Source organism: Neoarius graeffei, chromosome 5, assembly GCF_027579695.1.
Source record: "Neoarius graeffei isolate fNeoGra1 chromosome 5, fNeoGra1.pri, whole genome shotgun sequence".
Lineage (NCBI taxonomy): Eukaryota > Metazoa > Chordata > Actinopteri > Siluriformes > Ariidae > Neoarius > Neoarius graeffei.
The window spans coordinates 99,820,557-99,835,764 of record NC_083573.1 but is presented as its reverse complement, the minus strand read 5'-3'; the positions used below and the strand labels follow the sequence as shown (position 1 = coordinate 99,835,764).

Genomic DNA, 15,208 nt, shown 5'->3' with positions numbered 1-15,208 from the left:
ATTAAAGTGTTCAGTTTGAACATCATCTGGCTTCGCAATTTTTTGAAACTTCCACTATACAATATTTTGGTGCAGAAATCCGGTAAATCAAGATTGTAAGACTTTGAACTTCATTGTAGTTGGAAGCTAACACTAGCTGATGCTTGCTAGATGCAGAGATGGCTGAGTGCTTTGAATGGATGAGACAGATGCAGGGAACAATTCATACCTTGACAATGAAGCTGTTAACTCATTGAAGAGGAGGTGAACAAAGATGTGCCCAAATGTGATAAACTCTGTGAAATTCTGCCAGTGTTGTTGACCAAAGAAGAAAATTTCATGGACTTAGACAAAGGCATTAAGGATGAAATGCCAATGGACAAATTGGAGGTGGAGATTGCAAACATTCTGGAGTGCCAGGACCGCATTCTCACATGGAAGGTTTGCACCACCAGCTTCATTCAGACTGCACAGGAATCTGTAAGGGTGCGGGTGAGCAATTCAAGTTAAGTCAAATCGTTAAATAACCAGACTATTAAACTGCCCATGTTAGTTTTAGAGAAATACAGTGGAGAAATAAGCCAGTAGAATCCTTAGGGGTTGACAGTGACACATACAGCTGCCTGCTATGCCCAGCGCTACTACAGTTCATACCAGAAGACTTAGCACTGGCCTACACACACAAGTCAGACCCCAGTGGTGAGTGGAAAGTGCTTGAGCTCATCCAGTTCCTGCAAAGTGAGGTCTGAAACAGAGAGAGAGCACTTCAGCTTAGCAGACCAGGTAATACAAAAAGGGACCTTCAGCCAACTAACAGATAATTTAGTAAGCCAGCTCCCCTTTGTGAAAACAGACCTAAAAAAAAAAAAATGGAACATGCCCTTAGCAACTTCATTGCAAAAAGCAAGTAATGTCCCTCAGACCTCTGTATATTGTGGCAGTGATGATCATAAACCAGAACAATGTCCAGACAATTCTGTGGTTGCTCACAAAGAGAAACTGAGAAAACTAGGAAGAATGTGCCTTGGCCCAGAACACATTTCAAAATTCTGCAGAGTTATAAGTGTTTCATGTACCTTGTGTGGTCACAGACATCACCAGTCAGTTTGGGATCAAAGTGAAGTTAAACCAGATGCTGACAGTGGCAGTACAGAGGCTGTTGTGTTCTCTGTGTCCAGCACAGAAAAACTGAAAGCTAAGGTCCACAACACTGTAGTGCTCCAGACAGTGAAAGCATGGACAGAGGGCCCAGCAGAAAAAAAAAAAATATATATATATATATATATATATATATATATATATATATATATATATATATATATATATATGCACGCTGTCTGTTAGATGGAGGCAGCCAGAGAAACTTCATTCATCAAAATGTGGTGAAAGTATTTAGACTACCAGTGGTGAGGCAAGAGATGCTACATCTACACACCTTTGGATCCACTACTCCTATCACAGCACAGCGCAAAATTATGAAGGTGTTACTGGAAAATGTGTGGAACACACAGCAAAGAGTTGAGATTGAAGCAGTGGAAACTCCTCAAATGTGCAGTGCAGGGATAAAGGTCCCCGGTTAACCCATCCATGAAGAGTTAAAGAGAAAGGGTCTGCAGCTTGCTGGTTTTCCACAAGAAGGTGCTGATGATCCAGAATTGTCAGTGTTAATAGGAGCAGACTATTATTGGCTAGTAGTGTCTGGCAAGGTGCAGAGGATAACAATCACTAGAGGCCACTGAAATCATCTTTGGATGGATTTTGCAAGGGCCACTCTCAACATCCATTGTAATGGATGCCACTTGTATGTATAAGTATGCAAGGACTATCAGATCTTAAAACAGCTACATGCCTTTTGGGAAGTGGAGTCACTGGGCATCTTCAGTGAGAAAACCCAGAGCCCAGAGGAAACAGAGGCTCTTCAGAACTTTGAACAGGCTATAACACACAAGGATGGCTGTTACCAAGTTGAGTAACCATGGCGACTTGACTTGAGAGTTACCAGCTCTCCCAGACAACTTCAGAGTTGCAAAAAATAAATGGTTTGAAGGCGTCAAGAGGAGACTAAACATGGTCGTAACCCTGTACATGAGGTACACTGATGTCATCCAGGATTACCTGCAGCAAAGCATTTGTGAGGATGTACAGTACCAGAGAACACTTCAGCAGCAGCACAGCAACCTGAGACTGTAAAATATTACATGCCACATCATGCTGTTCTTCGAGAAGATTAGGTAACAAACAGAGTAGTGTTCGATGCATCGTCACATGAGGAGGGTTGCCCCTCACTAAATGACTGTTTACTGACTGGGCCAAAGCCAAATCTGTTGGATATGCTAATCAAATTCAGACTCCACCAGATAGGCTTTAATGCAAACATTACCAACACTGCAAAAAACTGAAAACTGAATTTGAGGAGAAAATTCCTTAATACTTGTGAAAATATCTTGCTGCATGGACAGATAATTTTACTTGACATCTTGGAATAAGTTGGTTACAGACTAGAACTAGTTTTAGTAATCTCAGAGTTGGTGTCTTATCATTTTTGCAGTGTAGAAGAATATATCTTAAGTTAGAATATCTTGAATATAGTTGAAACAATCTAGCATTTCCTATTAGAAGAATACAAGACACCAACTCTGAGATTATTCAAACTAGTTCTAGACTGTAACCAACTTATTCCAAGATGTCTTCATCTCATCTCATTCATTATCTCTAGCCATTTTATCCTGTTCTACAGGGTCGCAGCTTCTGAGGAGCCTACTGCAGCAGAAGTGTTTTCAGTGAAGATGACCCAAGAGCATAGTTTCAGAAAAGAAGTCAGTCATTTGAAATCTGAATAAAACAACAAGAGAGTTTCAAAAATCAAAGACCTGAAGCAGTTTTTAGATGAACACAGCCTTTAGTGTAGGAGGCAGGCTCTGATTTTAGTTTCAGGGAGCAACACCCATGGATGCTACCTACAATCACTGATCTTCTGAGTTATTAGTTCAGTCTTGTCATGGAAGAGTGATGCATTCTGGGATCAGACATACTCTCAGACAAAGTGGGTGGTATCACATGGTAGTATTTGAGATTTGAGAGCTTCCGGGTCACTGCTCATGTGGCTGACCGGTCGGCTTGCAGGGAAGTTTTTTTTAACGATTTTTAACTTTGTACTCTTTTCAGTTCTTAGTAAAGGACATAAGTGTGTGTGTTTTTTTTTAATGTGACTTGTGTTTGGTGCTCGTGCCACAATACCGGGACTTTGCTGCTGTCAACATATTTATTTTAAAGTTGAGCTCTGTTTGTGCTCGTCTTCCGCCTCTGCCCTTGCTGCCATGAGTTTTATTTCTGGATTTATCAAAACACATCTTTTGGGAATATTGGACACAACATGGACAGCTATGGACTTATGTGGGCGCTAATGCTCTTGCAGTTTTTTTCATGTTTTGGTGCTTATTTCTGCAATAGAACATAACACTCCCATCGGCTGGCGACTCACATACTCCAGAGACTTTCTGCTGCAACTTAGACTTCACCTGCCCCTGCTATCACAACAGACATGTTCTCAGTGGATATTCTTCAAACAAACTCTTCCAACCACAAGGATTCATCTTACAGCAATAAGAAGGTAACAAGAAGGGGAAAGAAAAAGGGTAGAATTAGACTAGGCTACTAGACTAAGGCTACATCCACACGACAACGGCAACGAGATGTTATTTAAAAAAATATCGCGTCCACATGGGCAACGATCAGTAAAATATCAGGTCCATATGGCAACGCAACGCTTGCTGAAAACGATGCAATACACATGCCACACCTCTAGGGGCGCTGTAAGACGGTCCCTTCGGAGACACCAGAATAATAGAAGAAGTAAGGACACATGCGCATAAACTATTATGCGCAAGACTTCATATTAGCCACAAAGTCAGAAAAATCTGTTCGTAAAATTACGTTATAATGACCAAATACAATGAAAAGTATTTTTCCAGTCTCACCTGTGAAAGGTAATCCCATGTGATCTCGTTTGGACGGTAAACCTGTTGGTACAGTTAAACGCAGCACATGAATGAGGCATCTTTATTCTCCGCTTTGACCCATCCAATATGGCGGCGAGGATGACGTATGATTCTACGTGGAAGGCGGCGTCTTTAATGGTCTGGAATAAATTGAATGCTACACGTTGATGGATTAATTTGTTCTTCTACGCCCTTTTTGAGGAATGTATTGTAGGACTTAAACCAACATCTGAAGAGGTGAGATCGCTCCTTTTTTTCCCTATTTTTGCTGGCGGGATTGACTCTGCCCTAAGAGCTATTCTCTCTCTCTCTCTCTCTCTCTCTCTCTCACTTTGCACCATTACACAATAAATATTCACAGTGAAAATATTTTGTAAGCGCGTTTCATGAACCAAGTTATAGGATTTGTTGACAACTCGCATCGAGTTCGTTACACTTCTACCCGGCGTGAAGCACTCACAGTCATGTGGTTGTGACGTCATCGTAAACAAATCCGTTCTACTCATCCAGACGACTTTGCAATGGCAACGTTGCCAGATCTTTCCACTCTGGAACCCATTCTCAAAAGATTGCGTTTTGGGGCACCCAAAACGCCGGTGCCGTGTGGACACCAGGCCGAAACGATAAACAATTGTATCGGATTCACCTGAATCCGTTGCCATGTGGACAGGGCCTAAAACAGGAGAAATGTAAACAATGGCTGCTCCTGTCAGTCATTTTGGCCAATGTGCGCTCCCTCCACAATAAAACACAAACTTCAAGCTAACATTAACCATTTATATGAATACAGGACAACATCTATTCTCGCATTCACTGAAACATGGCTGAATGATAATGATGACAATGACACTCTGCATATAGATGGATTTGGCTCCCCCCTGAGACTTGATCAAGACAGCAAGCTCAGAGGGGAAAACAAAAAAAAAAATAAACATGGCCGTGGCGTGTGCCTCTTTGTAAACTCACACTAGTGTTTCACTGTCATAGTCAGGGAGAAACTGTGCAATACTGACATAGAACTTCCAGCTGTCTCCCTGCACCCTGCACCCTTTCTACCTCCCCAGGGAATTTCCTCAGCTTTTCTTCATTTTGGTTTATATCCAACCCAGAGCAAACAGCCACAGTCTTAGAGCACATTAAAAACACTTTAAATAGATTGGAACAAATTTTCCCAGACTGTCCCAAATTCATTCTGGGTGATTTTAATCACTGTTCAGTGGACAAAACACTAAAAGGTTTTTATCGATATATCAATGTGCCACCCACATGGGAAAGATACTGGACAAATGCTATGGCTCAGTCCCTGATGCATATAGATCTGTTGTCCCCCCTCCCCCCTTGACTCTGCTGATCACCACACCATTCTGCTGGCACCAGCCTACACACTGGTCATAAGGAGATCAGAAAAGGTCATCAAAATTGTGGAGAAGTGGACTAATGAAAGCATAGCTATGCTTCAGGGATGCTTTGAATTCACTGACTGGAACAACCTCATAGTTTCATCCAGTGACATCAATGAGCAAGTGGACACAGTCTCATCTTACATCTCCTTCTGCACGGACAATATCATTCCCTCCAAAAAAGTTACTACCTTCCCCAACAATAAACCCTGGGTAACAAAAGAACTCAAGGAAATACTCAACAGGAAGAAGAGAGTATTTTTTTTATTGGCTCTGAGTCTGAGAAAAAAAAGAGAGATTAAAAGAGAGGTGAAGTGGGCCATTAAAACAGCCAAATTGAAATACAAAAATAAAGTGGAGGAAAAGTTTACAAGAGGGAACCTTCACTCAGCTTGGCAGGGTCTCAAGAACATGGCAGCTGTGAATACTATTTCCACCACACACTGGACTGTCCAGATTCCAGGCTGCAGCCCAGCATCACTTCCTAATGACCTCAACTCCCACTACACCGGATTTGAGACAGACAACATTACCCAGCTAGAGGCTACTATGCCATCACTTAAACCTGGAGACTCAGCACTTATCTTCAACATAGAGAGGGTGGTGAGAGCCCTCAGAAAGACAAAAGAAAAAACAGCACCTGGCCCAGATAACATTGGCGGTCATGTCCTGAAGCACTGTGCTGAGCAGCTGGGGGGCATGTTTCAGTTTCTGTTCTAGAGCTCCATGGACAGCAGCACAGTCCCCCAGCTGTGGAAACACTCCACAGTTGTTCCTGTTCCCAAGAAAGGAACCATCAAGGTGCTGAACGACCTCAGGCCTATGGCTCTCACCTCCCTTGTGATGAAAGCAATGGAATGGGTGGTCAAAAATCACATCATCAAGGTGACAGATACCCAGATGGACCCCCTACAGTTTGCATATCATGCAGGCAGAGGTGTTGATGATGCAAAAAATCTTCATCACAGACACCATACATAAACACCAGGAATTCCCAAACACTTCAGCCAGACTTTTGTTTGCTGACTTCTTCTCTGCATTTAACACCCTGCAGCCTCACATTCTCGCAGAGAAACTCACCGCTCATTTTGGACTAAATGACCAGCTAATCCTATGGATAATAGATTCTCTCACCAATAGGTCACAGACAGTGCTCGTCAATAACACCTTCTCAGACCTCTTTCATACCTCTACCGGCTCCCCACAGGGATGAGTCCTCTCACCTCTGCTCTTCATCCTGTACACTGACGACTGCAGGTCCACTCAGCCAAACTGTCACCTGGTCAAATTTGCAGATGACACAGTGCTCTTGTCTCTGCTCTCCACCCCTTCACAGCACCACAGCTCAGCTCTGCAGGACTTTGTGGAGTGGTGTGACAACTCCTGCCTGGAACTGAACTCCAGCAAGACTAAAGACATGGTGGTGATGTTTAATAACAAGCAGAGTGCTGCTGCAGTTGTCACCACCATTTATGGAAAGCTGGTGGAGATCATTGAGGAGTACAAGTACTGTACCTGGGCACAATCCTTGACAATAAACTCAAATTTGCCTCCAACACAAAGGAGATCTTTAGGAAGTGCCGGCAGCAACAGTACCTCCTGAGGAAGCTTAAGTCCTTTGGGGTCAGCAAGGGCATTCTCACTATTCTCACAAGGACATTCTCTACTATTCCTTCATTGAGAGTACAGGTATAATGACATTTTCCATAACCTGCTGGTTCCACTCCCTTAGCCTTCAGAACAAAAACCACCTGCAGAGCACAGTCAAGGTGTGCTGTAAAATTACTGGACTTCCTCATAGGTCACTCTCAACTCTCTGTGAGCAGCAGACAGTAAACTCAGCAGGCAGAATTCTTCAGGACCCTTCACATGTCCTGTTCCCTGCATTTGAGTGGCTCCCCTCAGGATGCCGGTTCTGTTGCCTGAGCTGCTGAACACAGAGGAGAAGAGCGGCCTTTGTCCCCAGAGCTGTTCAGCTCCTCAACTCTCTGCCATCCTTGTCTCTTTACTCACCCCACCAGCCCCTTCCCCCTTCTCCACATGCACTTTAACCTATCTGGTGCACTAACTATCCCCTCTGTACACATACCACTTTAAATATAGATTCTGCTGCTATTGATCCCTCTACCTCCTAAGCAATTTGTACCATACTGTATTTTTGTATGTACTGGTTTTTTTTGTTTTTTTAATCATATTTATACCTATTGTACTACTGTACAGTTATTTATCCACATACTGCCACCTTGCACATTGTCATAATTTTTGTTTCATCTTGTTTTGTTTTTTATTCATGTGTTTAACTGTACTTCTTTGTGTGCCTTTTAAATTGCCCCTAGGGGACAAATAAAGTGTTTTGAATTGAATTGAATTGATATTTGTAAAAGGCTGAAGGTGAAACCAGCCCAGCAATTTACAGCTCTGTTACCCAGAGACAGAGTCTCTGGATAACAGAGCTGGTGGTCAACCTAAGAAAGCATAGATTACATTTTTCACTTGTGCTGTCACCAGGACAGTGCATTTAGAGATATGTAATAGTCTCAGATCAGGCTACCAAAAGTTTTCACTTAGTCTTAAAGCGATTTATTGCAAAGTGAGGACTGTATATGATTATTTACTCTGAAAATGCCAAAACATTCAAAAGAGAAGACCAAGATCTAAAAGAACAGTGGTGTTCAATCAGAGGATCAGATCTTAAAGAGTTTTACACTGACAAGGGGATCGGCTGGAAGTTTATTGCCGAGCCAGCCGCTTGGTGAGGCAGCTTCTGGGAAAGACTTTTGAGACCTGTAAAACATGCCTAAAGTGGGTTTCGGGGAAGGCTTCACTAAACTTTGAGGAGTTGACGACCATACTTGCAGAGGTAGAAGCTGTGTTGCACTCCAGACCTCTCTTTTATGTACATAACAATGCATCAGAGCCCCAGCCACTTACACCCTCTCATTTCCTGGTTGGCAAAAGGTTTACTTCTCTAGAACCAAAGACTATGTTACCACCATCTCAGCCAACCAACGTGAATAGAGAGGACATGGGCAGGCGATGGAGGTGGACTTGAAATCAGGTCACAAGTGTGAGATACCTACACCCACTGTGCTGAAGGTGGGAGATGTCATCCTGATCAGAGAGGACAACACACCCCAGCAGACTTGAAAAATGGGCAGGATATCAGAACTGTTTCCAGGGAAAGATTGACTCAATCATTTCTGTACTTTTCATACTCCTACAGACAGTCTGTTGAGGAGATCTGTTCAGTTAATATATCCCATGAAAATTAATTAAAGTGATGGATTAAATAGTGATGAACAACTCTTCACTGGATGGCAGGATGTTGTGAATTGTTTGGTTTAAATAAGAAGGTACAAGAAGTAAATACATTCAATTCATGTTGTTAGTTTTAAATTGTTTAAAATGAAATGTTAAAACATGCTATTTACATCATTTACTGGACATTGATAGATATAATCTGATTTTAATTCAGTTAATTACTATGGACTCTGATGACAGGCAGTTCTATTCTTTTGAAGAAGTGAAGGAGGCAACCAGTTCAGGTTTTATGCTCATTCTGAGTATCCATCCATCCATCCATCCATCCATTATCCATAACCGTGCATCCTGTGTAGGGTCGGGGGCAAACTGGAGCCTATCCCAGCTGACTATGGGCAAGAGGTGGGGTACACCCTGGACAAGTCACCAGATCATCACAGGGCTGAGACATATACCCCTTTTCCACCAAATCAGTTCCAGGGCTGGTTCGGGGCCAGTGCTGGTGCTGGTTCACAACTCATTCAACTTGCGAGCCAGCTGAGAACCAGTTTGCTTTTCCATAGCTCATGGTGCTAAGGGAAGCCACGTCATTACGTCGCTGTATACGTCAGTTACGTCGCTACGTTTGCATAAACCTTGGCGCGAATATCAAAGCAAAAACAACATGGAAGAAGCAGCAACAACAACAACAATAATAATAATAATAATAATGGATGACTTCGCGTTTGTACAGCTGCTGCTTCTCGTCACTTAAAAATGGCGATCTTTCGCGGTCTTGTTATTGTTGTTAGTCTTATCAACTCCGCCCCCCGCTGACATAAGCGGTTCCTTCTTCTGGCCCAGCAGAGAGTTGGTGCTAGCCTGGAACCGTTTTTTCTGGCCCCAGAGCCAGTTCTTTGTCAGTGGAAACAGAAAACCCAGTTCCAAACTAAGCACTGGCCCCAAACCAGCCCTGGAACTGCTTTGGTGGAAAAGGGGCAATAATAGAGACAAACAACTATTCACACTCACATTCACACCTACAGTCAATTTAGAATCACCAATTAGCCTAATGTTTTTGGACTGTGGGGGAACCAGAGCACCCAGAGGAAACCCACACAGACACAGAAAGAACATGCAAACTCCACACAGAAAGGCTCCCTGTTGGCCACTGGGCTCAAACCCCAAACCTTCTTGCTGTGAGGCGACAGTGCAAACCACTACACCACTGTGCCACCCTAGTTTTGCGTATGACACACATAATTCCAGATAAAAAGGTCTGCCTGACTTTTTTTTTCTTTGTAAACTGCAGCCTGTTGGCCAATAAAGTGTTCAGTTTGAATGCCATCTGGCGTCGCAATTTTTTTTTAAAGCTTCCACTATATAATGGTGTGAGAGCAAGCGGCCTCCAAATACAGCATTCTGATAAATCTGCAAGTTTTTTACAAACAAAACACATTACACACTCACTCTCTCTCTCACACACACACACACACACACACACACTGTATTCCTGTCATTTGGTTTGGTTAGTTCCACATTGCATGGATTTTCCAGCGCACCAAACTGTACATGAGGGAGTTCTCTGATTGATCATGAGTTTGTCACAGTGTGATTTTATGGAAACTTTTTATTGGGGTTGTTTTACTTTGTAGGTCAATATTTTGTGAAAAATATGATGTAATTATTTGAACTGAACACAAAGTTATGTGCTGAGTTTCAAACAGACAGTAAAACAGTTGGTGTGCATCATTCTCCACTTAAACACACACACACACCTCTGATTTCTGGGTGTTTGGAGTGGACCTGAGGACAGATGGTATGTTCACGTGTGTCAAAAGGTTGGTTTAATAATCTGTTACTGTAAAAAGTGAAACGATTTGCTGTAAAACTATGAGAGATTTGTTTAAAGAAGGTTAGAGTAACCATCAACAAGCATGAATCGAAACAGTGCAGTTCAGCCTTACATTAAAATAAACCATGTAGTAATACATTTATCAATAAAAATAAAATTACTCACTCAGCTTTTCTGGAAGCTTTGACCACTGGCAGCAGCTTCAGAAGACATTCTTCTGATGGGTTATATTTACTCAAATTAAATACATCCAGTTCCTGTTCTGAGTTCAGTAACACAAACACCAGAGCTGACCACTGAGCAGGAGAGAGTCTGACTCCCCTGAGACACAACAAATCTCTTCTGTTCAGATACAGCTGTACTTCCTGCACTAGAGAATGATCATTCAGTTCAGTCAGACAGTGGAACAGATTGATGGATTTCTCTGGAGAGGGATTCTCCCTGATCTTCTCCTTGATGTACTCGACTGTTTCCTGTTTGCTGTGAGAGAAGCTTCCTGTCTGGGGGAGTAGGACTTGTAAGAGAGTCTGATTGGACTCCAGTGAGAGACCCAGAAGGAAGCGGAGGAACAGGTCCAGGTGTCCATTCTCACTCTGTAAGGCCTTGTCCACTGCACTCCTGAGGAAATCACACATGTCTGACTTGGTGAAAAGATCAGACAGATCAGTGGTTTGTTGTTCTGTTACATTTCTGCTGAGGAAAGAGACAAATGCATATAAAGCAGCCAGAAACTCCTGAACACTCAGATGTACAAAGCTGAACACCTTCCCCAGGTGAAGCCCAAACTCCTCTCTGAAGATTTGGGTACACACTCCTGAGTACACGGACACTTCTCTCACATCAATGCCACACTCTCTCAGGTCTTCCTCATAGAAGATCAGGTTTCCCTTCTCCAGCTGTTGGAAAGCCAGTTTTGCCAGTGCCAGGATACTCTCTATGGTCTGTTGAGGGTCAGGGTCACATTTCTGATGGTACTTTTGGTCCTCGTGTTTTATCTGAAAGATCAGGAAGTGTGTGAACATTTGAGTCAGAGTCTTGGGGATCTCTCCACTCTCTGCTTCACCCAAAATTCTCTCTTGAACAATGGCTGAGATCCAGCAGAAGACTGGGATGTGGCACATGATGTAAAGGCTTCTTGAAGACTTCATTTGTGTGATGATTCTATTAGCCAGGCTCTGATCACTGATCCTCTTCCTGAAGTACTCCTCTTTCTGAGGGTCACTGAACCCTCGTACCTCTGTTACCTGGTCTACACACTCAGGAGGGATCTGATTGGCTGCTCCTGGTCGAGAGGTTATCCAGAGGAGAGCAGAGGGAAGCAGATTCCCCTTGATGAGGTTTGTCAGCAGCACATCCACTGAGGCTGACTCTGTCACATCACACAATCTCTTATTTTTCTGGAAATTTAGAGGAAGTCGACACTCATCCAGACCATCAAAGATCAACACCACTTTGTTCATATAACAGTCTATTAATTGCTGTTCTTTAATTTCTGGGAAAAAGTGATGAAGAAGATTCATCAGACTGAGATTTTTCTGCTTCATCAGATTCAGCTCTCTAAAGGGAAGTGGAAACATGAAGATGACGTCCTGATTCGCTTCTCCTTCAGTCCAGTCCAGAATGAATTTCTGCACAGAGACTGTCTTTCCAATTCCAGCAACTCCTTTAGTCAGCACACTTCTGATGGACGTGTCTTTAAAGAGATCATTACATTTGATGGGTGTCTCCTGTGTTTCTGGTCTCCTGGACGCCGTCTCAATCTGTCTCACCTCATGTTCATTATTGACATCTCCACTCCAACCCTCTGTGATGTAGAGGTCTGTGTAGATCTCATTCAGAATTGCTGAGCTTCCATGCTGTGAGATTCCTTCATTAATTCTTTTATATTTCTCATTCAGTTTGGATTTGAGTTTTCGCTGGTACACAGAGACGAGTTCTGATAAAAAGAAGAATAAAATGTAAATTCTCTGATCATCTCTGTTGACTGTTGCTATTTCATAGCTGTATCTCATGGATGTCTGTCTGTTCTGTTATTATATTATGTTGGTAAAATCACATATTATGACAAGACGTGTTTAATAAATTTAGAGCAGTTTCCTTCCTCTAAAGTTAAAGTGATATCACCCCACAAGCTCTTACTGTTCTTCAGGGTGTGAGCAAGACCTGTGTGGTTCATGTTCTTCAGGAAGTGCAGTGTGATCTTCAGCACTTCCTCTCTGACACTGCTCTGATCCTCCTCATCCTCCACCTCCCTCTCAGAGCATGCTGGGTGATCGGGATTAAGGAAACTCTTAAACCTCTTCAGTTCCTTCTTTATTACAGTGATGACTTTGTGCTCCAGGTCCTGATGTAAAAAAGAAAAAAAATACAAAAAACACTATAAAACTACATTTTTGTCTGATGAATCATAAAACTTCTAAAAGCAGATACTTGAAGTAAAATGTTTTGCACCAAATACAGCTTTGGGATTTAAAATGGTGTATTCCAGGTCTGTTCAAAAGTGGCATCCAGACAAACTGGTTTCAGCTGAGAGCATCAACAAGCAAAAACATGAAGGTGAGTCAGTGAGTATTTGTGTGTGTTAGAAACCAATGAGGCGAACATAATATACCCGTGTTCTCTTTTAGTGTTGCTCAGTATTTTATTGTCACATGGCAGTGAGAGTAAAATAGGTGTAAGGATGACTCAAAAAATGGGGGCATTTTTAAAATAATACACACACACACACACACACACACACACACACCTTGAATACGGCCTCCAAATGACTCTTCTCAGTGAGTTTTGATTTTTTCTGTGGTCTATTAACAAACAAAACACTTGTTAAAAGTTTAACATAGAGTATAAAGCATATTCATAACTCAAACACAAACCATTGAATACACAGCTATTTGAGAGATGTTTGATGAAATGAGAGTGTGAGTGATAAAACACTGCACTCATTAAACTGTACTGACCTCAGATCAGGAGCACCATCTTTGTCTCTAAATTCTATTGGACTCATCATTGACCCTTCACTCTTCATGGACACACAGCTGGGGTCACGTGAGTCTGATCTCTTACCCTGAATCAGACTAAAGACACACACAACCACTGCATCATTATTACTGTTCTGCAGCAATACTGAATAATTAAGCTGGAGTTAAAATCTGCTGATATCCCTTACTAACACTAATATGATTCTTTAATCTTTATGTGTTTCACTGAGTCATGCCCTTCACTCACCTCTCATCTTTCTTTGTGTCCTGTTCCCCAGAAACACTCATTTTGGATGTTGTGTCTCCTTCTGATTACACCCGTAAAACTAGCGAGAGAGAGAGAGAGAGAGAGAGAGAGAGAGAGAAACAGTATTTATTTCACTCCAACACGGGTGTGTTAAATCTAACTCCATATCATCACATGGTTCACTCACAGGGAAATCAAGACCAACAGTAAACTGTGTAAGTTACAACATCAGTAAAAATCAACTGAACTGTTCTTCATCAAGTGTAGATTCACAACATTCACATATTATAGCTTTAGATTTAGATACTTACTGTGTTTTTCTCCTGAAACCTTTTTCAATCCTTTCATTGCAAAATGGATTTTCACTTTCATAAAAACCAGCTTGACTGGTTTAATAATCAGATTTCCAGTGTAGAAGGCGGAGGAAAGAACGCGCACACACACACACACACACACACAAAAGAGAACAAAAATGGCCAGATTAAGGCTGGTTTTACACCGCACAATTCCTGCTGTATTTTAGGATTATGAATTGTCACACTGTATGAGATGATCCATCCAAGATGGCGCCGCAGACGGCTGCCTCTGGACTTCGCTCTCTCGTACTTTCTATGTTTTGTGTAATTGTTGTGTTAATTCTTCTTCGTGCTTTCATGGAAAGCTTCAAGCTTAAACAAATTCCAATCTTATCTTTGGCTCTCCCAGCCAGCACTGCCTCAAGGTCATTGCTGAAGCAACAATCTTCCCCTGAAGATCACTGCAGTTAGACTCTCTCTCTGTATTTCCTATTATTCCCTACTATTGCACCATTCCTGTGTTTTGTTTGTTTGTTTTGTGTGTACGCTTATATCTCTGTTGTACTATGAAAGCTGAGTGGTACCGGAGTCAAATTCCTCGTGTGTGTTTGCACACCTGGCAATAAAAGTGTTTCTGATTCTGATGATCCAAATAAAATGTTTTCAATGTTCTACAACAGGGGTGTCAAACCTGATCCATAAAGGGCCGTGTGGCTGCAGGTTTTCATTCCAGCCATGCAGCAGCACACCTGACTTGGCTCATTCAATCAACTGAACTGTCTTCACACAGTCAAATACTTGCAGCCACACCCACCCTTGATTAAAGGGTGGGTGTGTCAGTTGATTGAATAAGCCAAATCAGGGTGCTGCTGCATGGCTGGAATGAAAACCTGCAGCCACACGGCCCTTTATGGATCAGGTTTGATACCCCTGTTCTACAACATACTGTGTGATAACATGGGTTCTTGGCCTGTTTTGTCACATTACAAGTTGGAATTAAAGTCATTTTTGGAGGGTTAGCAAATTTTGATTTACACAACATGCCTACCACTTTAATGGTGCATTTTTTTGTGACACAAACAATAATGAAGATGAAAAAACAGAAATCTGGAATGTGTATAGGTATTCACCCCCTTTCATATTAAACCCCTAAATAAGAGCTGATCCAACCAATTAACTTCATAGGTCACATAATTAGTTGATTAAGCTTCACCT

General features: G+C 42.1%; 2 protein-coding genes across 4 annotated transcripts in view; both read right to left on the bottom strand.

The window, feature by feature from the left end:
• LOC132887192 (NACHT, LRR and PYD domains-containing protein 3-like) overlaps window positions 1–15,208 on the bottom strand; it is a 164,097-nt gene that overhangs the window by 43,709 nt on the left and 105,180 nt on the right. The gene's annotated exons all lie outside the window — the stretch shown is intronic.
• LOC132887167 (NLR family CARD domain-containing protein 3-like) lies at window positions 251–14,079 on the bottom strand. Of its 3 annotated transcripts, XR_009654779.1 has the most exons (8): window positions 14,009–14,079; window positions 13,698–13,776; window positions 13,430–13,546; window positions 13,219–13,273; window positions 12,612–12,816; window positions 10,638–12,408; window positions 634–724; window positions 402–457 (listed from the first exon to the last, which is right to left on the bottom strand). XR_009654779.1 is itself a non-coding variant. In XM_060922634.1 (7 exons), exons 2-7 carry the CDS (start codon window positions 13,736–13,738, stop codon window positions 325–327), a joined length of 2,322 nt encoding a protein of 773 aa, XP_060778617.1. In that variant the 5' UTR covers window positions 13,739–13,776; window positions 14,009–14,079; the 3' UTR covers window positions 251–324. The 3 variants fall into 3 exon arrangements, 2 of the variants coding, with proteins under 2 accessions (XP_060778617.1, XP_060778618.1); XM_060922634.1 differs by lacking the exon at window positions 634–724 and having other exon boundaries at window positions 251–457; XM_060922635.1 differs by lacking the exon at window positions 402–457 and having other exon boundaries at window positions 466–724.